Here is a 25793-nt window from a genome sequence, read left to right on the forward strand (position 1 = left end):
TTTCCATGGTGGTCGAGTTGAGTTTTGCCACCAAATATTTGTTTCCCTCTTGGGGTTCTTTCCATCCACTGCAACTGACTCCACTATACTTGCCTACTGAGGTGCAGCTGTTTCCTCTTTAAAGTCTCATGTACCTGCCAGACCCTCCCCTGAAGTCTAACAGCAATGTGGAGACGAGTTGGAATGTTTCCACAGTGCTTTGGCTGGAGATGCAGGATGACAGCAGAAAATTAATAGGATGTTATGAATCTAGACAGTAAGACCTAAAAATGTAATCCAGCCAGCCTCAGCTTGTGGTCCAGTCTCCTAGCCCTGGTGTCTGCCTTCATGAGGAAGATAGCATGTTAGTGCTTGGAGTCAGTGCTGCTCAGATCTATCCTGGGTGCTGTGAGTGTTGGCTGCTGAAACCTCGTAAGTGTTCTCTTCTGTAGAGCAGCAGTTCTCAAAGTGTGGTTCCTAGACCAGCAGCATCCCCAATACCTGGGAACTTGTTAGAAATACAGACTCACTAGTCCCTACTTCAGACCTACGGAATCAGAAACTCTGGAAGTCTGCCCAGCAGTCTTTTTTAACAAGTCCTCCAGGTAATTATGATGCACCCTAATTTTGAGACCTGCTCTAGGAAAGAATTGCCATCTCACTTGTGTGGAGGTTCAGAAGACGGATCCCTCACCTCAAGGAGGAACAGGTCTGATATGGTTCCTATTTTAGAGCTCCTTGTGGGATCAGGCTGAAGTCAGCCTTTGCTGGACACCACATTCCTGTTTAGTGGTCTTCTTCGACTTTACTCTGCTTTCCTCACTCCGCTTCACTTGAGAACACATCCTCACTAAGCCACTTAAACAAGAGACTCTCTCAGGTTCTACTTCTTAACCAAAGGCATTAGGTAACTTTAAGGAGGAAACCTTCATCCTTCTCCAAGTTCAAGTCTGGTGTCCATTCCCTACCTAGTTTGACTACCAGCTATCCTGGGTTCCCTGGGACTGAAGGTCAAGTTTAACTGCCAAGCTGTAAGGAATTAACACTGAATCAGGAAATTTCAAATTTAAACATAAAATTTCTCAGAACAAAGTTATTTTCAGTGAGCATTTTAATTCAGTAACTGCATCTGCTTGTATATATTTTTTATTCTCAAAGCTTACTCTGTATTTTTCTTTTTTTTGTATTTGATATGGCTGACAGTTTAAAGTAGAAAAATGCTAAATGTCTATTTGAACTTAATGTCATGAATTAATTCAACATTATTCATAAGGAGCCAGAAAAACATTCATACCCTTTGATCAGTAATTATGCTTCTGAGATTTGATTCCAGAAAAACACTCTGCTCCATAAGATCTAACTAGGATTGCTTAAAATCTCACTTTTATGAATTATGGAAAGACCAATGTCCTCCCCAAGACCTCTGCACATTCCAAGAGGGCCTGTCTTCTTATGGTCAGTTCTGGTTCTCTGCTCCTGCTAGATTCATTCAGCATTGGGATCAACTAGATTTCTTAACCTGTTGTGCTGTTCTACACAATGCTTACCCAGAGTTAACACTCAAGTCTTTTCCTTAATTTTTACAGATAACACTTGCACCAGCTATTTGCTCACATAACAGGCAAATAAAGGGAAGGGAGTTTACCACACAGAAACGCAAATAACTTCAAATTTAATATTAGGCATATCTATTCTTAAAAGTGTCTTAGTCACCCTGTCACTAGAGACTTTTCACTAGTAGATTGTATTTGTTTTCTACTTGTTTCTTTCCTCCCTATTCCTGCCACGCTTCTGAGTGTGTGTGTGTGTGCTCAGTCATGTCCAACTCTTTGCAACCCCATGAACTGCAACACACCAGGCCTCCCTGTCCCTCACCATCTCCCAAAGTTTGCCCAAATTCATGTCTATTGCATTGGTGATGCCATTCAGCCATCTCATCCTCTGATGCCCTCTTTTCCTTCTTTCCTCAATCTTTCCCAGCATCAGGGACTTTGAAACCCCAATTAAAAAATGGGCAAAGGACCCGAATAGACATTTTTCCAAAGAAAATGAACAGATGGCCAACAAGCACATGAAAAGATACTCAGCATCAGTAATTACTAGAGAAATGTAAATCAAAACTGCAATGAGGGGGTCCCTGGTGGCTCAGTGGTAAAGAATCCACTTGCCAACGCAGGAGATACGGATTTGATGCCTGGTCCAGGAAGATCCCAGAAGTCGAGGGTCAGCTAAGCCCATGCGCTGCAACTCCTGAAGCCCAAACACTCTAGAGCCTGTGCTCCACAACAAGAGAAGCTGCTGCAATGAGACACCTGTGCACCACGACTAGAGAGTAACCAGCGCTCGCCACAGCTAGAGAAAAGCCTGTGCAGCCACAAAGACCCAGCACAGTCAAATAGTTACGTAAAATTATTTTTTTAAATCCACAATTAGATATCACCTGAGATCTGTCAGAATGGCTGTCATCAAAAAGACCACAAATAACAAATGTTGGCAAAGATGTGGAGAAAAGGGAATCCTCACACACTGTTGGTGCGAATATAAATTGGTGCAACTCCTATGGAGAATGTTATGGAAGTTCCTTTAAAAACTAAAAATAGAACTATCGTATGACCCATCAGTTCTATTCCAGGGTATAATAATCTGAAGAAAACAAAATGTGTACACGCCAATATTCATAGCAACATTGTTTACAATAACCAAGATATGGAAGCAACCTAAGTGTTCAATAGATGAATAGATACAAAAGATGTCTGTGTGTCTACACACACACACACACACACACACACACACACACACACACACACACAATGGAATACTACTTAGCCATAAAAAAGAATGACATTCTGCCATTTGCAACAATCTAGATGGACCTAGAGGGTGTTATGCTTATTGAAATCAGACAGACCAAGACAAATATTCTAACACTTGTATCTTGAAGCTAGAAACTAACACAAACAAATATATATATAACAAAACAGAAACAGACTCACAGATACAAAGAACAAGCTAGTGGTTAAGAGTGGGGAGAGGAAAGGGAAAAGGCAACATAGGGGTATGGGATTAAGACATACAGTCTACTATATATAAAATAAGTAGCAGATATATTGTATGACACAGGGAAATGTCATTATTTTGTAATTCCTCAAATGGGGTATAATCTATAAAAGCATTGAATCACTATGCTGTACACCTGAAACCAATATAATATTGTAAATCAAGTATACTTCAATAAAAAAGAAAAAACCCACCTCTGTTCGTTTGTAGGAGTATATGTATCCTTGCCTGGAGAATACCATGGACAGAAGAGCCTGGTGGGCTTCAGTCCGTGGGGTCACAAAGAGTCGGGCATGACTGAGCGACTAACACTTAACACTTAGATGAGACTATTTGGGCTTCCCTGGTGGCTCAGTGGTTAAAAATCTGCCTGCCAACGCAGGAGACATAGGTTTGATCCCAGTGTCAGGAAGATCCCCTGGAGAAGGCAATGACAACCCACTCCAGTATTCTCGCCTAGGAAATCCCATGGACAGGGGAGCCTGGCGGGCTATGGTCCATGGGGTTGGAAAGGAGTCAGACACGACTTAGAGACTAAATAACAACATGAGACTTTTCAGATCTGCTGGCATTAACTAAAGAAAATTACAGTCAGAGGAGAAAAACTTAAAACTCATTCCAAATATAACTGTCATTATAATCCAAAGGAAAAACACAGTAAAAGCTCTGAGAGTGCCTTCATGAAGACATCCTAGTTCATAGCACCGTGTCAGGTTTTCAGGTCTCACTGTTTTCTTGGAGCACTTCTTTTTTTTTTTTTTTTTCTTCTGCTTATTTTCCTTGTCTTCCCCTTTTCCCTTTTCTGCTATGCTTAGTGTCCTGGAAGGCTCATCTCTAGGTACTGCGTGCTCAGGCCCCTTTCTGGTTGGTCAAAGACTTGGAAAATATGACAGCAGAAGACGAGACAAGAAGACCTGGGTATAAGGATGAATGTCTTGGAATGGTGAAAACACTTGTGTTTCCTATGAATGCCCACCAGAGGGCACCCATTGTAGAAGAGGCTTTTTAAACGATGAACGAACATAATGATCCAACCTCTGCATGCCAGTCAGTGGCAAGGGTGCATGGGCTCTATGGTTTAGACTTCTTCTCAACAAAGCTGATGTAGTCAGTGATGAATGTCCAACAGCAGAGACCAACGCTGAGTCCCTGATACGGTATTATTCCCACAGGGGGACTAGATACTTGGTGGTAGGTTGATAGTCCTGCACATCAGTTAGCTGTACTGAACTGTAACAAACTGTTGGGAGAAATGCTGGCATCACTAAGCAAATGGCACGAATAACTTTGTTTGAGGATGTTTGCAAAGCTGCTTAGGGTTAGGGTGCAGGTTTACTTCATCATTGTTGTTGTTCTTGTTTAGTTGCTAAGTTGTGTCCAACTCTTTTGCGACCCCATGGACTGTAGCCCACCAGGCTCTTCTGTCCATGGAATTTCCCAGGCAAGAATACTGGAGTGAGTTGCCATTTCCTTCTCCAGGGGATCTTCCTGAGTCAGGAGTCAAACCTGGATCTCCTGCATTGCAGGCTGAGCCACCAGGGAAGCCCAACAAAGCTAGTATCACCCTCCAATCCTGGAGACATTTCATGGTGATAAAAAAAATGCCTCCCAGGGGCTTTCCTGGTGGTCCAGTGGCTAAAATGCTGTGCTCCCAATGCAGAGGGCCTGAGTTTGATCCCTGGTCACGGAACTATGATCCTCCCATGCCACGATTAAAATTAAAAGATCCTCCATGCAGCAATGAAGATCCTGCATGCTGTAACTAAGACCCAGCACAGCAAATTAAAAAAAAAAAAATGTCTCACATCAGATTAGAAGGCAGATTTGTTCCTGACCAGTATAATAAAAGGAAGTTGGGGGAAAAAAAGATACTGTCCCCTTCAAAGGGCAGGTTTGCTAGCATTCCCTCTTTTAAGATTGAGGGTTTCCTAAACTCAGTGTCCTTCATCTGTGTTGCAGATGTACTGTGCACGGCATTGACCTGCATCACCCTTATGGGTGTTTAAATGTCATGGGGAACCAAAACAAACGTGAAGTTCATGCTGTCTGCTACACTGTGAATAATAAGCTGCCTAAATCCATTTGGGCTTGTCTCCTTACCAGCTGGTTCTATGCAATTTAGCAGCATAGGGACTCTCTAACCATATGACAGACCCCCAAACTTAATACCTTAAGACTATAACCATTAATTCCTTCTCATAGCCTATAGATTAGGCAGTTCTTCTGGTTTTATTTGGTCTCATGCATCTGTAGTCAGATGGTGGCTCAGCTAGGGTGGGGCTGATCTTAAATAGCCTCAGCTGGGTGAAGTTGGCTTTGTTCCATGTGGTCCTTCACTCTCCAGCAGACTGCTGCTGCTGCTGCTGCTGCTGCTAAGTCACTTCAGTCGTGTCCGACTCTGTGTGACCCCATAGTTGGCAGCCCACCAGGCTCCCCGTCCCTGGGATTCTCCAGGCAAGAACACTGGAGTGGGTTGCCATTTCCTTCTCCAATGCATGAAAGTGAAAGGTGAAAGTGAAGTGGCTCAGTCATGTCTGACTCTTAGCGACCCCATGGACTGTAGCCCACCAGGCTTCTCCATCCATGGGATTTTCCAGGCAAGAGTACTGGAGTGGGGTGCCATTGCCTTCTCCGTCCAGCAGACTAGGTTGGACTTATTCTTATGGCAATGGTAGGGTTCCAAAACCAAGCAAAAGACATTAAAAACTGGTGTGTGGGTGGAACTTGAGGCCTAGGTTCAAAACTAGCACACTGTTATTAATACTTCCGCTATACTTTACTGGCCAGGCACAAGGCCAGCAGAATTCAAAGGGTGGGGATATAGATTCCATCTCTTAATGGAAGCAGCTTCAAAGGGATTTAAATACAGAGAGGGGAAGAATTGAGGCCATTAAAAAAAATTATTCTACCTATGCTGGATCCTTTCCAGGAAGGAAGGAGTGGTGATTTATCCACATAGGAATAGATACATATCCCACATTCAGATTTGAGTTTTCTGCTGCCATAGACTCCCTCTCTCATGTCCAAATTCGTATGTTAAAATCCTAACCCTCTATGAGAAGGTATTAGGAGGTCAGGCCTTTGGAAAGTGATAAGATCATGAGGATGGAGCCCTCATGAATGGGCTTATAAAAACAGATCCCTTATAAAACAGATCCCAGAGAGCCCCTTTACATCTTTAACCATGAGGACATGGAGAGAAGACAGCTGTCTATGAACAGGAATTGAGCTCTCACCAGACGCTGAATCTGAGAGCACCTTCATCTTAGACTTCTCAGCCTCCAGAACTGTGAGCAATAAATTTCTGTTGTTTATAAGCCTCTCAAGTCTATGGTATACTGTTTATTTGAATATTTTACTATCTCTATAATCCTGTTGGTTCTGTTTTCCTAGAAAACCCTGACTAATTAACATCTAATTGTAATGTAGCTGCCATCTTACCATTCATTGATACCTTATTCATTTTCATGGTATTTCACACATTGCTTCTGACTAGGAAGCTTATTTTATAATGAAAAAAAAAAACATAGCAAAGAAACTTCTTGGTCTTGCCAGGTATCCCATTATTCAGATGTAGCTATGATTTAAAAAAAGAAAAAGGTGTAACAAGCTTTTGCAGGCTTAATTGTGGGAGCTGAGAGACAACACATTATGAGTTGGGAAGCTGTCTTACAGGTTTGTGGTGTATGCCTCATGTCAACAACTAAAATATGTACTGTTTCTTCCACTGTTAGAATACATGATTCCAGAACTGAGAGGTCGGAGTGGTTCTTGTCACTTTTACATGTAATAACTCATTTATGAATTCTTATGTTCAGGGGATCTGGAGTACTTAGTCCCCAAAGGAGAAGTACTTTCACTAAAGAACAGAGTCACTGTTCCATTACATTCAAATATATAATGACACTGCCCTGGTCAATTTGGGCTCTTCTTGCTGAGCCAACAGGCAGAGAAAGGATTACTATACTAGTCTGAGTGATCAACTCCAATTTCCAAGGGAAATTGGGTTGACGTTATACAACAGGGGCAAGGAAGACCTTATTTGAAGCCCAAGGGATTAACTTGGGTGCCTCATGGTATTTTCATGTACGGTAATGAAGGTCAAAGAAAAATGTCATCAGTTCAATACAGTTTTTCATTTCAAAATGAAAGCAGAATATTCTTGTTTTCTATACCAGTCTGGCCTTGGCTTCTCAACTTTATTTCCATCATTCCTTTCTGTTTCCTTTCTGCAGTTTACTCTCAATATGAACTGAATTCCCTTTGTTTTTCTAAATGCACCAAACTCCTTCCTGCAGGCTTGTATCTAATAATAGCAATGACAATCCTTTGTATCAATGATGCATAAATGTGCATTTCCTGTCTCTGAAATTGGGACATATCTTAAGATTGCTGTTGGCCAGTTGTTCACGTGTAGACTGGGTCATGGGGGCTCAGTGGTAAAGAACCCACCTCCAAGTGGAGGAGATGTGGTTCGATTCCTGGGTCAAGAAGATCCTCCGGAGAAGAAAATGTTAACCCACTCCAGCATTCTTGCCTAGGAAATCCCATGGACAGAGAAGGCTGGTGAGCTACAGTCCGTGGGGCTGCAAAGACACAACTAAGCAACTAAACAACAGCAGCAGCAGCAAGACTGGGTCATATCAATACACGTTGTCATCACTTCAACTGAATTGTGTGAGTGTTGTTTTCAATTGTCATTTATGGTATCTTTAAAAACACAGCAGGATGACATAGGATACAAATCTTTGTCTAAAGAAGTTTAAGTCAGCTATTTTCAGTAAGTATACCTAAATCTAAGCAATATGAAACCACTGTTTTTAATTTCAGCATTTTTTGTTAGTGTTTTACAATTGCTGGCAGCTTATTTTTGATCAAATATAGTAACAATAATAATAATAGCTGGTACTTCCCTGGTAGTCCAGTGGCTAAGACTCCATGCTTAGGCAAAGCAGAGGACTAGGGTTTGATCCCTGATCAAGGAACTAGATCCCACATGCCACAACTAAGAGATCCCATGCCATGATCAGTAAAAAGTGAAAGTTACTCAGTCATGTCTGCCTCTTTGCGACCCCATGGACTACACAGTCCATGGAATTCTCCAGGCCAGAACACTGGAGTGGGTAGCCTCTCCCTTCTCCAGGAGATCTTCCCAACCCAGGGACTGAACCCAGGCTTCCCATATTGCAGGTGGAGCCACAAGAGAAGCCCAAGAATACTGGAGTGGGTAGCCTATCCCTTCTCCAGTGGATTTGCCCAACCCAGGAATTGAACTGGGGTCTCCTGCATTGCAAGCAGATTCTTTACCAACTGAGTTATCAGGGAAGCCCTATGACCAATAGATCCTGCATGCTACACAAAAAATCCCACATGCTGCAACAAAGATGGAAAGTCCCTCATGCTACAACTAAGACCCAGCACAGCCAAATAAACAAATATTTTAAAAAATAATAGCCACTAACATTAATTAAAGGCACTGGTTGCTAAGTGCCTTTCATTTCACTGGACATATTTGTATTTGTGGTAGTCTCTTCAGTCTGAGATGCCTTTCTTTCTTTCTGGAAAATTCACTATTTTAAAGCCAGATTAAAAATCATTTCCTCTGTAAAACTTCCCTGAGGCATCCTGAAGTTAGGTCTGTTTGGCTCTATTATCCAGCACATTTTGCCCACTACTGATCAGTTTGGGTGTCTCCCTTTCCAGTTAGACTGTAGAACCTTGAGGGTAAAAATCATCTTTTCAGCCTTTTGGACTCTTCTCTGCCTACCATAGTCTTCTTTTTATAAGCATCCTACATTAATTCATTTCAAAGAATGAAACCATAAACATCTGTCAAGTAAAAACTGGCACTTGCCAAGAGCATTTGTCAGTGATTGAACAACAACAAGGGCATTTGCCATCTGCCTGTGTTGCTGCAGTTGCTGACCTTTGACACTCCCTGAAGGGAGTTTAGAGTGGAGAGTCAGGCACTCTGTGCTCCAGTGAAACTGGTGGGACAGCTCTTTAGATATCTGGGTATGTTCAGGAACCGATTTCATGATCCCAATTCTTGCATCTGATGAACTCCTTATTGCAAAATTCAGACTTAAATTGAGGAAGGTAGAGAAAACCAATAGACCATTCATGTATGAACTAAATCAACCCCCTTATGATTATATAGTGAAAGTGACAAATAGATTCAAGGGATTATATCTGATATACAGAGTGTCTGAAGAACTATGGATGGAGGTTCGTGACATTGTATAGGAGGCAGTGATCAATAGCTGAGAAAAGAAGAGAAGCAAAAGACAAAGGAGAAAAGGAAAGATATATCTATTTGAATGCAGAGTTCCAAAGAATAGCAAGGAGAGATAAGAAAGCCTTCTTCAGAGATCAATGCAAAGAAATAGAGGATTTGCCTTCACTTGAGCCAAAGAATGCTCAAGTGAAGTCGCTCAGTCATGTCTGACTCTTTGAGACCCCATGGACTGTAGCCCACCAGGCTCCTCCGTCCGTGGGATTCTCTAGACAAGAATACTGGAGTCGGTTGCCATTTTCTTCCCCAGGGGATCTTCCCAACCCAGGGATCAAACCCAGGTCTCCTGCATTGCAGGCAGATGCTTTAACCCAAGAATGCTCAAACTACTGCACAATTGCACTTATCTCACATGCTAGTAAAGAGTAAAGTAATGCTCAAAATTCTCCAAGCCAGGCTTCAACAGTACGTGAATTGTGAACTTCCAGACAATCAAGCTGGATTTAGAAAAGGCAGAGGAATCAGAGATCAAATTGCCAACATCCGTTGGATCATTGAAAAAGCAAGAGAGTTCCAGAGAAGTGAGTACTTCTGGTTTATTGACTATGCCAAAACCTTTGACTGTGTGGATCACAACAAACTGGAAAATTCTTAAAGAGATGGGAATACCAGACCACATGACCTGCTTCCTGAGAAATCTGTATGCAGGTCAAGAAGCAAGTTAGAACTGGACATGGAACAACAGACTGGTTCCAAATTGCGAAAGGAGTATGTCAAGGCTGTATATTGTCACCGTGCTTATTTAACTTACATGCAAAGTACATCATGAGAAAGGCTGGGATAGAAGAAGCACAAGCTGGAATCAAGATTGCCAGGAGAAATATCAATAACCTCAGATATGTAGATGACACCACACTTATGGTAGAAAGTGAAGAAGAACTAAAGAACCTCTTGATGAAAGTGAAAGAAGAGAGTGAAAAAGTTGGCTTAAAACTCAACATTCAGAAAACTAAGATCATGGCATCTGGTCCCATCACCTCATGGGAAATAGATGGGGAAACAGTGGGAACAGTGAGTGACTTTATTTCCTTGGGCTCTAAAATCACCGCAGATGGTGACTGCCACCATGAAATTAAAAGACGCTTGCTCCTTGGAAGAAAAACTATGACCAACCTAGACAGCATATTAAAAAGGTGAGACGTTATTTGCCAACAAAAGTCCGTCTAGTCAAAGCTGTGGTTTTCCAGTAGTCATGTATGGATGTGGGAGTTAGACTATAAAGAAAGCTGTGCGCCAAAGAATTGATGCTTTTGAATTGTGGTGTTGGAGAAGACCCTTGAGAGTCCCTTGGACTGCAAGGAGATCCAACCAGTCCATCCTAAAGGAAATCAGTCCTGAATATTTATGTGGAAGGACTGATGCTGAAGCTGAAACTCTAATAATCTGGCCACCTGATGTGAAGAACTGACTCAATGGAAAAGACCCTGATGCTGGGAAAGATTGAAGGTGGGAGGAGAAGGGGATGACAGGGATGAGATGGTTGGATGGTATCACCAACTTGATGGACATGAGTTTGAATAAGCTACAGAAGTTGGTGATGGACAGGGAAGCCTAGTGTGCTGCAGTTCATGGGGTGGCAAAGATTGAGACACGACTGAATGACTGAACTGACTGACTGACTGAATCCTTGCATCTCTTCACATCTAGAAAGCACTAAATCCCTCCATGGTGATATCAGCTCTTTGTGACTAGCAGAAAAACTAGTCACTTGATTTGTGACTTGATTGATTGCAGTGAGTTCCCCCTTCACTAAAATTTTATATATTGACCTTCCCCCCACTGCCTATTTGGAGCAGTCTCTCAGAGCTATCTGAGACGCTGTCTCTTGGCTTCCCTGGTGGCTCAGCTAGTAAAGAATCTGCCTGCCAATGAAGGAGATGCAAGAGACATGGGTTTGATCCCTGGATCAGGAAGATTCCCTGGAGAAGAAAATGGCAACCCATTCCAGTATTCTTGCCTGGAAAATTCCATGGACAGAGGAGCCTGGCTGGCCACAGTCCATGCGGTCACAAAGTGTTGGCCACAACTGAACACACATGCCTTTTTCTCTTGGGCTGTAGTCCTCATTTTGCCCCAAATAAAACTTAGCTCACAGCTCTCAGGTTGTGCATCTTTTTAGTTGACATGGCTAAAGTGTAATGCAGGATGTAAACCTTTTCCTGGGATTTATTAACACCAGCATGTGAACTACATTTTATAGTCCAAAGTATTTCTGCATTATTTCATGCCACTGTCACTACATCTTTGTTGGGTTAGGTGTTACTGCAGTTGTAGTTGAGACTACTTGTTCATTAAGTGCCAGCTATAGTGAAGCAGGAGGGAAGGTCGCAGGGCACAACATTTAAAAGAATGACAACAGCTAAGAGTTCCTTGGTGGCCCAGAGGTTAGGATTCCAAGCTTTCACTGCTGTGGCCTGGGTTCAGTCTCTGGTCAGAGTGATGAGATGCTGCAAGCCACATGTCACAGCCAAAACACAAACAAATAAAAAGAATGACATAACCATTGAGGATAAGACATAAACTGGTTAGAACCAAGTAGGTCCAAGATGGCAGAAGATTCACCTTCCAGTAGACCTGGAGCTTCATTATATGTTCACTGTAGTACATTAGCATATGCTAAATGACACCCCTATAGGCACCATGACAGTTCTGAGCCCAACCATAAAAGGCCAGAAAGTGGGTGGTGGCCCAGTTCCTGGAAATTCCATCCCTTCCCCCAAATAGTTGGAATAATCCTCCTACTCATTAGTCTATGAGGTTAATCAGCCCATAAAAAAACTAATCACCTCATATTTCAGGGCCTCGCATCTTATGAGTTGACACACATTCTGTCTGTGGAGGCTGTTCCTCCCAGGGCTGCACTTGCCTTTTGAGACAAACCACATTCTGTTTATGGGATGTGTATTTCTCTAAGTAAATCCACTGTTAACCTATCACTTTGCTTCTTGCTGAAATCTCCCTGTGCTGAGACATAAAGAACCTGAGCTTCAGGTTCTGATATGAGGTGAGCAATTTTAACTGAAGGACAGTGGGTTCAAGTCCCACCTCATGGGTTCAAGTCCCAATCAGAGTTTTGGCTGGGTTCAAATCCCATCTGAGTTGTGTGATCTGAAGCTTTGTTGCTTGATCCTTGGCCTTAGAATTCTTTCCACTCTCCCCTAGCTATCAGATGATGGCTTGATTCCTTAAAGGATAGGTAGCTTTTCAACAACTGGAATGAGAGAGCAGGAAAAAGTACCCTAGGCCAGGAGAGGTTTGGAGGGGTGGCATACAGCTTTGTAAGCAGATAGGGTGGGGGGGCGGTTCCCTAGAAAAAGATGTAAGAAAAGCCATTTTTGGCTTAAGCCATTGTTTGATCTAAGCCTGACCACAATGCTTGTCCTTGAACAGGTCTCTAATTAATTATCTTGAGAGAAGTGAGGGAATGAAGGAACAAAAGAAATACGTTTTCGTGTTCCTTGCAGTCAAAAACCAGTTTTTCCTTAAAAGTTATATGTAACAATCTGATACATGTCTTTGAGTTCTGCAAGAACTAATGTTCCCCACTCACCTTGAAGATGGAGCGATGATGTTAACCCTCCTGACTTCAATCAACTAAAGCTTGGGCCCTGTAGACCTCTCCCCAATCCAATGCTGAATTCTCCTCCGCTCAAGCGCCTTCATGAATGAATATGCATGCACCCTTAGGCTTCTGTGGTAGGTCAGAATCTGCCTACAGTGCAGGAGACCTGAGCTCGATCCCTGGGTCAGGAAGATCCCCTGGAGAAGGGGACAGCAATTCACTTCAGTATTCTTGCCTGGAGAATTCCATGGATGGAGTGGCCTGGTGGGCTACGATCAATGGGGTCTCAAAGAGCTGGACACCACCAAGCGATTAACACTTAGCTTAAAGCGTCCCCAGTTTTGCTGTTTGGAGACACTGCTTTGGGGAAGATTGCTTGTGCTCTCCTTACCTGCTGCAAGTAATATGTCCTTACTTCTTTGGAACTTTGGTTAGTTGAGACTTCCCGGCTTGACACCAACCAGAAGGCAAACTCAGTTTTTGAGCCAAGAGCTCGATCAAAAGGCGAGCACAGGGGACAGACAGCAAATACTGAGAACAGCAATGGATGATGGAGCTGTCAGTTTGACCTCTTTATGTTATCTTCTGAGTCAGAATCCTCACACAGCTCCAGGTTTTACCTCTAGCTCTAGATAGCTCCACCTCCGCCCTTTACACTATAGCACTTCCCCCGACCCTCCGTTTCCCTCCGTCACTCAAACCCAACAGAAAGCCCCCCAAAGCTCCCATTGGCTCCTCCAGCCTTTCCGACCCGCCTCCTCCTGCCAGAAGCCCCGCCCCCTGTGCTACGCTCCGGCTCCGGTTTCCGTTCCTCCCGCGCAGCAGGCGTAGGTCGCTAAATCCGGACGCACAGCGACAAGGCAGTCGAGCAGCCGGAAGCGGCTTCTCTTTCCCGGAAGCCCACTGCCTTGTGGGACAGCGGCTGGTTCCTCCCTCCTGGGCAAGTTTTTTCGTATTCCTTTGCCCCCGTCAGCCCCGTCGGGTACGGAAGCTGAGAAGGTGCGCGGACAACCATGGCGGCCCATCTGAAGAAGCGGGTTTATGAGGAGTTCACTAAGGTGGTTCAGGTAAGCTCTAGAAGGGAAGGTCCCAGGACTGGTCTGGGAAAGGGGAAGGTTATCCACGCCGCAGACACTTTGCCAGAGCTGGCGCCACGATGCTGGGTAGGGTGCCAGTGCTGCCAGTGCTTTGGTAGGCTGCCTCTCTGACTACACTTTAGTGGGCGTGTTCATTGGCCGCTGCTGTTGTCAGTATTAACATGTGCAGTCTGATACTAAAAAAAACTATTAGAAGAAGCAAACAGCACCTTACAATTTACGAAAGTATCTTATCTGTTATTTTATTCATGTTACCTTCAGTTCAGCAGCTCAGTCGTGTCCGACTCTTTGCGACCCCATGGACTGCAGCACGCCAGGCCTCCCTGTACATCACCAACTCCCGGAGTTCACTCAAACTCATGTCCATCGAGTGGGTGATGCCATCCAACCATCTCATCGTCTGTCGTCTCCTTCTCCTCCCGCCTTCAATCTTTGCCAGCATCAGAGTCTTTTCCACTGAGTCAGTTCTTCACATCAGGTGGCCAAAGTATTGGAGTCTCAGCTTCAGCATTAGTCCTTCCAGTGAATATTCAGGACTGATTTACTTTAGCTTTGACTGGTTTAATCTCCTTGCTGTCCAAGGGACTTTCAAGAAGCTTCCCCAAACACCACAGTTCATTAGCATCCTCGTTTTACAAATGAGGACTTTGAGACTTCTGGTGGGGTATTGACAAATTTCCTTCCAACTCCCATTACCAAAAAAGTGCCCAAAGCCAAGTTGGCTGTATGCAGAGCTCTAAGGGTTTGGAAGAGGAATCTATAGGAGTCCTCAAGACCCAGTCACAGCAGACGAGGGTCACAGGCTTCATAGGGGTTGAAGTTTTCGTTGGTGGAACAGCTCACCACCAACCTTTTATAGCTTACCTATAAAGAAGGGCAGTACCATCCTTCCTCCTTTGGAGTTGTTTCAGCACTGAGGGGCCCAAACCGTGTCAGTTAGTCAGTTCAGTTGCTCAGTCATGTCCGACTCTTTGCGACCCCAGCAATTGCAGTATGCCAGGCCTCCGTGTCCATCACCAACTCCCAGAGTTCACTCAAACTCACGTCCATCGAGTTGGTGATGCCATCCAGCCATCTCATCCTCTGTCATCCCCTTCTCCTCCTGCCCCCAATCCCTCCCAGCATCAGAGTCTTTTCCAATGAGTCAGTTCTTCCCATGAGGTGGCCAAAGTACTGGAGTTTCAGCTTTAGCATCATTCCTTCCAAAGAACACCCAGGACCAATCTCCTTTAGAATGGACTGGTTGGATCTCCTTGCAGTCCAAGGGACTCTCAAGAGTCTTCTCCAACACCACAGTTCAAAAGCATCAGTTCTTCGGCGCTCAGCTTTCTTCACAGTCCAACTCTCACATCCATACATGACCACTGGAAAAACCATAACCTTGACTAGATGGACCTTTGTTGGCAAAGTAATGTCTCTGCTTTTGAATATGCTGACTAGGTTGGTCATAACTTTCCTTCCAAGGAGTGTCAGCAGTCAGTGATTCTCTATGTATTTCCTCAGAGAGATCGCTAAAGTAGAGGTTGATCCCAAGTCATACCTTGTGTCCTGCTTCTCTGACTTTGTGTATCCAAATCACCTGGGCTCTTGTTAAAATGTAGATTCTACTTAGTAAGTGAATTGGCTGGGGGAGGCAAGGCAATAATCTGCATTTCTGAAAAGCCCCCGGTTAATGCCAGCCAATAGCAGGTTTCCATCCACAGACTTGTGGCCTAGCAAGATTTAGACCATGCATCAGGATGCTGATCCTTAAGTATTTCATTTATTCCTTCAACAAGAGTTTATTGAATAAAGTAGTGGTTATTATGTATCAATATTAGGTATGGTGAAAGGTGCTGAGCTATAAAATCCAGTACACATTAGGGTCCCTGTCCTTTCAGAACTCAGGTGAGAGGGAGATGTGGAGCACCATATCTGAGATTATAGTACAGAGAGGTAATTGCATCGACAAACCAAGTCTTCCTTACTCTTTTACAACTACTTTTTGTGAAAACTATCTAAACCCACTTGCCCTTTGTGATTAACAGTATTCTTTCACTGCCTTTTTCTTTCTTGTGTGTGTGTGTGTGTGGCATATTTCCATTGTGTGTAGGGAAGTTAGTTGACTTCTTATTTTTTTTTTTTTCCTGAAAATAACTTTGATACTTCCCTTGTCACTGTTATTGCTCCTTTTTATGTAAAATTCCTTTTCTTGAATTTTTAGAATGAGTCAAGATTCAGGAAAGCTTTACAAAGGTCCCTCTTCCGTGTCTTGCTTTTTGGGATTTCCTGGCTCTGGATTCCTTTGCCCCCATTTGAAAAACAAATTGTGCCAAAATAAACAGAACAGAATTTATCATTTTAACCATTTTTTAAGTGTGGAGTTCAGTCACATTAAGTACATTCACTTTGTTGAGCAGCATCACTTCCTTTCTTTACTATATTCTGTTGTTACCTCTTACCAAGACTACTCACCGCTCCTCCAGCATGCCATGTGTTTGGACCTTTCTGAACCTTTGTATCTGTTGGCTCTTTTACGTAGAGTGGGTGTCATTCTTCCCTCTCTTTTTGTTCTCCACCCAGTGGACTTGGATTTTGCTTTAGTCTCTCCTCCCCTACTTCTGTAGCACTCATCTATTTGTACTTATCATTTGGTGCTGCTGTAATTACTAGTTTTGTTTCTGCCTACCAGTTGGGGCTCCCTGAGGGCAGAGGTAACACTTGGTTCATCTGTGTTCCCTAGATAGACCATAGGGCCTGGAGCACTAAAATATTGATGGTTGAATGATAGCAGATACTGGTTTGTCTTTCTCCTTATGTACTCCTTAGGGAAAAAAATCTTCCCAGTCTTTTGACCTAACTGCTGATAACACTGAAGAATGAATTTGTGTGGAATAGGATGGAAGTGGGTAAGGATTTTAAGAGCTCATTTCTTTGCTTCATTGTTCGTAAATGGTTACCACAGAGTATCCCAGTGCTTCTATTATTTTTCCTCTGCCGTGAAGATGAGAGAGAATTGATACGTATGTGGTGCATATGATGTGTTTGTACAATAAAGACATTGTAGTTTGGACTTCTCAGGTATCCCTATGATGTAAGTATTGTATTCCTTTTTATAGAAGGAGGAGACCTGTAGCTTCCAAGTGATAATTTAACTCAAATTCCTTTGATTTCAAAGCCCTTAGTCTTATCATGCCTTGCCATGTTCCAGTCCAGAATAATCCGACTCTCTAGTCTGTAGAGGTGTAATTTTATAAAGAGATGATTCTTCAAGGTATCATTATGATGCATCAGGTGTTAAGGAAAATTATTGATTACAACTTTAATCTTATGTTGTGATCCTCTCTATATCTACCCCAGGGCCTTACTTAAGCCCTGGAGTGAAGGTTCCCTTTTACATGAACTTTTTGACACTCCTTATATGTAACAGATGTGTCTGAAATAGTTCTAGTTATGTACTATCCTTGAGAGAATCGAGAAGATAGTTACTCAGCTAAGTTTGTGTGTTCTGTGGTTCAGATGAGGATTCCTAATTGAGAAAGACTTGCAGGAGGTCATCATTCCTATTTTACAGATGATGAAACTGAGAATTATGACATCCTTAGAAAACAGCAGCAGAGTTGGATCCCAGAGAGAACTCCTAATTCCACATCAGTCATTTAGTAAACATTTATTAAGTAGCTGCAGTTTGCTAGGCGTGTGGCAATGCATTTTTCCCCTACACTGTCCATTCTTCTAATAAAGGTAGAGTGATTTGGGTGAAAATAGTCATCTGTTGTGAAAGGAAGATTTTTTTCCTCAGTGTAAGCTGTAGACTGTTCCTGTTGGTTCTGGGTTTCTCAGGAGGGAAGGTGAGCCTAGTAAGTGCTTTAGCACAGTCTGAATATATTTGTTGAGTTGAGATTTCTGTTCTAATAAAGAGTGGAACAGATCCTTTGTGTGTCCTCTTAACCCCAGAGCTACAGCAATCCTAAGAGATAGGCAGAACAAAATATTATGGACCTACTTTACAGAGAAAGAAACTGAGACTTGAAATGAAATGACTTGCCCAAAGCCATTGGAGCTAGTGAAAAGCAAAATTGGGACTCATAACTTTGTCTCCAGTTGGGTCTTTCCCTGGTTCATAACGCTGCTTTTTTGTTTATGCTAGGTCTGTTACCCAAATATATTAGTTGGTGTAGGAAAAGTTAATTTTCATCAAATGAGGCAAAGTTAGATTTGCAGATTCTTTGTTGTCAGCCAGGTTTTCATGTTTTATCTTCCTTACCCTCTTGCAGCAACAACAGGATGAAATTGCTACTAAGAAACTCCGAATGACAAAACCAAGTAAATCTGCAGCACTCCACATAGATCTGTGTAAGGCTACCTCCCCAGCAGATGCTTTGCAGTACCTGCTTCAGTTTGCCAGGAAGCCTGTTGAGGCAGAAAGTGTGGAGGGAGTCGTCAGGATTCTCTTGGAACATTATTACAAGGTAAGAAGGTCTTGGGACATGATGGCAGTAGGTATGAGAATTGTATTATCTCTGCAGAATGGGTTAAAATGGCAAAATAAATAAGGTGTTCATTCAGCCGTCTTTTCCTGAGTATCTTCCGTATGCTAGGCACTGTGGATACCGAGATGAAAAAAGTCCAAAAGATCCAAAAAGATCCTCTCCTTAGAAGCTTAGAGTAGCTAGATGGAGACAGATGTGAATGATAAAAGGCATCAAATTGCTGAGGGTACTGAGAGTGCATTGGAGCACAGAGGAGGAGTTAACTTCAACCAGATTTGCCTCTGGTATATAGTCTTCTCTCTGCTGTTACTGCTTTAATTCAGGGCCCCAATATCTTAACTGCAGTAGCCCCTCTTTTTTTTTTTTAAGTTACATAGCATTTTATTTCTCTGTTTTCATAGGCTAGAAAAAAGCATCAATTCATGCATGATTAAATACAGAAAATAGTTTAAAGAGAGAAAATGAAATTCACAAAATGCATTTCTTTTTCAGCTTTTGTTTGTGAGATCTGAGGTTAAAGAAGAAATGATTTGTAAATATTTGAATCACAGATGACTTAGAATTTGAAACTTTAGTATGAAAATTATTAAGCTTATAGTAAAGTAGAGACAGTACTATAATGAACTCCCAAATAACTCATCTTTGGGGTTAAATAGTTATTACTATTTTGTCAAATTTGCTTTATTTGCTTTCCTGAAATTTTTGTTAAACTATCATAATATTTTCCCCTAAACAGTTCATTACATATCTCTTAAAAAGGTACATTGAAAAAAGATATAACCATCTAACCTCCTCAATATAATTCAGTTATTCCTCAATGTCATCTAACAAATAGTTCATATTCAAATTTCTCTGGTGGTGATGGTTTAGTTGCTAAGTTATGTCCAACTCTTGTGACCCTATGGGCTGTAACCCACCAGGCTCCTCTGTCCATGGAATTTCCCTTCGACAGAGGATAGTGGAGTGGGTTGTCCTTTCCTTCTCCTGGGGATCTTCCCAGGGATAATCCCATGTCTCCTGCATTGGCAGGCAAATTCTGTACCACTGAGCCATGAAGGAAGCCCCAAATTTCTCTAGTTGTTTCCAGAGTATCTTGTTATAGTTGATTTGTTCAAATCAGAATGGGAACTGTGTCCACACATGGCATTTGCTTTTTGTAAAATCTGGAACAGTTATTATTTTGGTGATACAGCCTATTAAAGAAATTTGGTCAGTTGTTTTACAAACTATCTTGTTTTCTGAATTTGTTTACTTCCGTGGTTAACTTGTTCCTCTATCTCCTATATTTACTATGAACTGGAAGTTTGATCAATAGACTTTGTTAGATCCCAGATAAGCATATTTTTGAAAATTTTAAGAATACTTTATAGATGATTTGTACTTCATATTTGCATCAATCAGGATGTATATGTATTGAAGTCCCTCCTTGTTTCTTATCTTTTTCCCTTTAGTCTCTTTTATTTTTATGAACTATCTAACTATCTTTATTTAAGTATTTTATGAATGATCTAAAAAGTCCTTTTCTTCACATGTATAATGTTGTAGCTTTATCAGAATGGTTGAAGTTTTCGAAAAACTTGGTGTGTTTTCAGAAGTCAGTGTCTTTTCCCATGTTGTTACCTTAGCCTAGAACCCCTCTCCTTGACACGATCCTGGTCTGGTCTGCCATTTTCTCTGTCAAGTATATTCCTTTCTCAGTCTTATCTTTCCTTCTGCTTGGAACACTTCCCTCAGGTGTTCATGTGTCTGTTTCCCACATTGCATTCCACTCTTTGCTCAAACGTTACTTTTTCATTAAGGTCTTCTTTTATCCGTTTGAAATTGAAACTGCCTATCCCACTTCCAGCACTTTCTAGCCCCTTCCTTTATTTTGTATTCTCCAGAGCACTTAACATCTTCTAATATTGTATATAATTTTTCATTTATTTTGTTCCTTGCCCATTTCCTTGTACGAGGATGTAACATTCTCTTAAGCAATATGTGACTTTTTTTTTTCCTACTTTGATTGAGATATAATGGTCATACAGCACTATTTACATTTAAGGATACTGATTTGACTTGTGTAAGTCATAAAATGATTCAGTTCAGTTCATTCTCTCAGTCGTGTCTGACTCTTTGCGACCCCATGAACCGCAGCACGCCAGGCCTCCCTGTACATCACCGACTCCTAGAGTTTACCCAAACTCATTTCCATTGATTCAGTGATGCCGTCCAACCATCTCATCCTCTGTCGTCCCCTTCTCCTGCCCTCAATCTTTCCCAGGGTCAGGGTCATTTCAAATGAGTCAGCTCTTCTCTTCAGGTGGCCAAAGTATTAGAGTTTCAGCTTCAACATCAGTCCTTCCAATGAACATCCAGGACTGATTTCCTTTAGGATGGACTGGTTGGATCTCCTTGCAGTCCAAGGGACTCTCAAGAGTCTTCTCCAACACCACAGTTCAAAAGCATCAATTCTTCGGCGCTCAGCTTTCTTTATAGTCCAACTCTCACATCCATACATGACCACTGGAAAAACCATACCCTTGACTAGATGGACCTTTGTTGGCAAAGTAATGTCTTTGCTTTTCAATATGCTATCTAGGTTGGTCATAACTTTCCTTCCAAGGAGTAAGCGTCTTTTAATTTCATGGCTGCAGTCACCATCTGCAATGATTTTGGAGCCCCCCAAAATAAAGTCAGCCACTGTTTCCACTGTTTCCCCATCTATTTCCCATGAAGTGATGGGACCGGATGCCATGATCTTCGTTTTCTGAATGTTTAGCTTTAAGCCAACTATTTCAGTCTGCTCTTTCACTTTCATCAAGAGGCTCTTAAGTTCTTCTTCACTTTCTGCCATAAGGGTGGTGTCATCTGCATATCTGAGGTGATTGATATTTCTCCTGGCAGTCTTGATTCCAGCTTGTGCTTCTTCCAGCCCAGCATTTCTCATGATGTACTCTGCATAGAAGTTAAATAAGCAGGGTGACAATAGACAGCCTTGACGTACTCCTTTTCCTATTTGGAACCAGTCTGTTGTTCCATGTGCACTTCTAACTGTTGCTTCCTGACCTGCATATAGGTTTCTCAAGAGGCCAGTCACGTGGTCTGGTATTCCCATCTCTTGAAGAATTTTCCACAGTTTATTGTTATCCACGCAGTCAAAGGCTTTGGCATAGTCAATAAAGCAGAAATAAATGTTTTTCTGGAACTCTCTTGCTTTTTCCATGATCCAGTGGATGTTGGCAATTTGATCTCTGGTTCCTCTGCCTTTTCTAAAACCAGCTTGAACATCTGGAAGTTCACGGTTCACGTATTGCTGAAGCCTGGCTTGGAGAATTTTGAGCATTACTTTACTAGCATGTGAGATGAGTGCAATTGTGTGGTAGTTTGATCATTCTTTGGCATTGCCTTTCTTGGGGATTGGAATGAAAACTGACCTTTTCTAGTCCTGTGGCCACTGCTGAGTATTCCAAATTTGCTGGCATATTGAGTGCAGCACTTTCACAGCATCATCTTTTAGGATTTGAAATAGCTCAACTGGAATTGCATCACCTCCTCTAGCTTTGTTCGTAGTGATTGCTTTCTAAGGCCCACTTGACTTCACATTCCAGGATGTTTGGCTCTAGGTGAGTGATCACACCATCATGATTATCTTGTTTGTGAAGATCTTTTTTGTACAGTTCTTCTGTGTATTCTTGCCACCTCTTCTTAATATCTTTGGCTTCTATTAGGTCCATGCCATTTCTGTCCTTTATTGTGCCCATCTTTGCATGAAATGTTCCCTTGGTATCTCTGATTTCCTTGAAGAAATCTCTAGTCTTTCCCATTCTGTTGTTTTCCTCTATTTCGTTGCATTGATCACTGAGAAAGGCTTTCTTATCTCTCCTTGATATTCTTTGGAACTGTGCATTCAAATGGATATATCTTTCCTTTTCTCCTTTTCCCTTCGCTTCTTTCCACAGCTGTTTGTTAAGGCCTCCTCAGACAGCCATTTTGCTTTTTTTGCGTTTCTTTTCTTGGGGATGGTCTTGATCCCTGTCTCCTGTACAATGTCATGAATCTCCCTCTATAGTTCTTCACTCACTCTGTCTATCAGATCTAGTCCCTTAAATCTATTTCTCACTTCCACTGTATAATCATGAGGGATTTGATTTAGGTCATAACTGAATGGTCTAGTGGTTTTCCCCACTTTCTTCAGTTTAAGTCTGAATTTGGCAATAAGGAGTTCATGATCTGAGCCACAGTCAGCTCCTGGTCTTGTTTTTGCTGATTGTATAGAGCTTCTCCATCTTTGGCTGCAAAGAATATAATCAGTCTGATTTTGGTGTTGACCATCTGGTGATGTCCATGTGTAGATTCTTCTCTTGTGTTGTTGGAAGAGGCTGTTTGCTGTGACTAGTGTGTTCTCTGGCAAAACTCTGTTAGCCTTTGCCCTGCTTCTTTATGTAATCCAAGGCCAAATTTGCCTGTTACTCCAGGTGTTTCCTGACTTCCTACTTTTGCATTCCAGTCCCTTTTAATGAAAAGGACAGCTTTTTGAGTGTTAGTTCTAGAAAGTCTTTTAGGTCTTCACAGAACCGTTCAACTTCAGCTTCTTCAGTATTACTGATCGAGGCATAGACTTGGATTACCATGATATTGAATGGTTTGCCTTGGAAATGAACAGAGATCATTTTGTCGTTTTTGAGATTGCATCCAAGTACTGCATTTCGGACTCTTGTTGACTATAATGGCTACTCCATTTCTTCTAAGGGATTCCTGCCCATAGTAGTAGATATAATGGTCATCTGAGTTAAATTCATCCATTTCCAGTCCATCATAGTTTGCTGATTCCTAGAATGTTAACATTCACTCTTGCCATCTCCTGTTTGACCACTTCCAATTTGCCTTGATTCATGGACTTAACATTCCAGGTTCCTATGCAATATTGCTCTTTACATCACTGGACCTTGCTTCTATCACCAGTTGCATCCACAACTGGGTGTTGTTTTTGCTTTGGGTCCATCCCTTCATTCTTTCTGGAATTATTTCTCCATTGATCTCCAGTAGCATATTGGGTAACCTACCTACCTGAGGAGTTCATCTTTCAGTGTCCTATCTTTTTGCCTTTTCATACTGTTCATGGGGTTCTCAAGGCAAGAATACTGAAGTGGTTTGTCATTCTCTTCTGAATGTGGACCACATTCTTTCAGACCTCTCCACCATGACCCATCTGTCTTGGGTGGCCCCACTCGGCATGGCTTAGTTTCATTGAGTTAGACAAGGCTGTGGTCCATATGATCAGATTGGCTAGTTATCTGTGATTGTGGTTTCAGTCTGTCTGCCCTCTGATTCCCTCTCTCAGCGCCTACCATCTTACTTGGGTTTCTCTTACCTTGGACATAAGGTATCTCTTCACGACTGCACCACCAAAGCTCAGCTGCCGCTCCTTACCTTGAACATTGGATAGCTCCTTTTGGCTGCTGCTGCTGACCTTGGACATGGGGTATCTCCTCATGGTCCCCGCTCCTGACCCTTGACGTGGGGTAGCTTCTGTCCACCGCCACTGCTGACCTTGGACATGGTGTAGCTCCTCACGGCCGCCACTGCTGACCTTGGACGTGGGGTAGCTCCTCTCGGCTGCTCCTGTGCTGCACAGCCGCCGCTCCTGTGCTGCACAGCCGCCGCTCCTGTGCCACCAGGATACATTTAGTGAACATCTGTTATCTCACATAGATACAAAATTGAAGAAACAGACAAAACATTTTTTTCTTGTGTTGAGAGTACTTGGGATTTACTCTCCTAACAATGTTCGTATGTAACACACAGCAGTGTTAATTGTATTTATCATGTTATTCATTACAACCCTAATACTTATCTTTCAACTAAAAGTTTGTACCTTTTGACTGCCTTCATCCAGTTCCCTTCTGCCCACCTCTGCTTCTGGTAACCACAAATCTGATCCCCTTTTCTATGGATTCATTTGTTTTTAAAGTATAATTAAGGGCTTTCCTGGTAGCTCAGCTAGTAAAGAATATACCTGCAATGCAGGAGACCCCGGTTCAATTCCTGGGTCAGGAAGATCCCCAGGAGAAGGGATAGGCTACCTTCTGCAGTATTCTTGGGTTTCCCTGGTGGCTCAGCTAGTAAAGAATCTGCCTACAATGCGGGAGACCTGGGTTCGCTCCCTGGGTTGTTTCCTTCCCCCCACCTCTGCTTCTGGTAACCACAAATCTGATCCCTTTTTCTATGGATTTTTTGTTTTTAAAGTAGAACTGACCTACAACCTTATGTTAAATTCTGCTACACAGTGTAGTGATTCAGTATTTCTATGCATTTCAAAATGACCACAATAAATTGAGTTATCATCTGTCACCATACAAAGATATTAGTTATTGACTATGTTCTTGATGCTGTACATTTCATGCCCATGACTCATTTATTTTGCAGCTGGAAGTATGTATCTCTTAATCTTCCTCACCTATTTTTCCCTCCTCTCCCTCTGGCAAACACCTATGTATTTCTGTATCTATGACTTTATTTCTGTTTTGTTACGTTTGTTCATTTGTTTTGTTTTTTCAGATTCTATATATATGTGAAATCATACAGTATGTCTTTCTCTGACTTACTTTACTTAGCATAATACCCCCCTAGATCCATCCATGTTGCTGCGAATTGCAAGATTTCATTCTTTTTTTATGGCTAAGATTCCACTGTGTATATATATATCACATCTTATTTTACCCATTTATCTATTGATGCGCACTTAGGTTGCTTCCGTATCTTGGCTATTGTTATAATGCTGCAACATACAGGGGTACTCATATCTTTTGGAATTAGTATTATTGTTTTCTTCTGATAAATCCTCAGGGATAGAATCTCTGGATTGTATGGAATGTTTTTTCAACTTTTTGTTATGGAACAAATCTATATACAGTTAGAATAGTTTAATTAATTCACATGTAATTATTACTCAGCTTCAGCAGTTATATTTCATGTCCAGATTTGCTTTATTCTCACCCCCCGAGCCCAACTCCTACTGTCTACCTCCATTTCCTCCACTTTCACCCTCTGCACCAGATTCTTGTGAAAACAGATTCGTAGCATCATATTATTTTACTCTTAAATTTCAGTTTATATCTATAACAGTAAAGACTCTTTTTAGGGACTTCCCTGGTGGTCCAGTGGTTAAGACTGCTTCCACAACTGTGCTTCTACTGCAGGGGGCGTGGGTTTGGGCCCTGGTTGGGGAACAGAGATCTTGCGTGCCTTGTGGTATGGCCAAAAATTAATAATAAAAAGCTTCTTTTTAAAAACATAATACTGATACCATCTCTAGAGGAAGTGTTACGTCAGACCGTAAGCTGTTTAAC

At 42.1% G+C, this 25793-nt stretch overlaps 1 protein-coding gene and 1 long non-coding RNA gene across 2 annotated transcripts in view; one reads left to right on the plus strand and one right to left on the minus strand.

The window, feature by feature from the left end:
- Positions 1 to 9: 9 nt before the first annotated feature.
- On the minus strand, positions 10 to 13098 carry LOC120874276. The gene is made up of 2 exons (XR_005723624.1): positions 12882 to 13098; positions 10 to 1008 (listed from the first exon to the last, which is right to left on the minus strand). It is a non-coding gene; the product is annotated as an uncharacterized LOC120874276 (long non-coding RNA).
- Positions 13099 to 13738: 640 nt separating this feature from the next.
- The window catches only part of INTS4 (integrator complex subunit 4), a 110249-nt gene continuing 98194 nt past the window's right edge, over positions 13739 to 25793 (plus strand). Inside the window, exons 1-2 of the mRNA XM_040255626.1 lie at positions 13739 to 13960; positions 18247 to 18441. Of these exons, the coding sequence (XP_040111560.1) occupies positions 13907 to 13960; positions 18247 to 18441 (249 nt within the window). The 5' untranslated portion in view covers positions 13739 to 13906. The remainder of the gene's footprint in view (positions 13961 to 18246; positions 18442 to 25793) is intronic.

Source organism: Oryx dammah, unplaced genomic scaffold (assembly GCF_014754425.2).
Source record: "Oryx dammah isolate SB20612 unplaced genomic scaffold, SCBI_Odam_1.1 HiC_scaffold_15, whole genome shotgun sequence".
NCBI lineage: Eukaryota > Metazoa > Chordata > Mammalia > Artiodactyla > Bovidae > Oryx > Oryx dammah.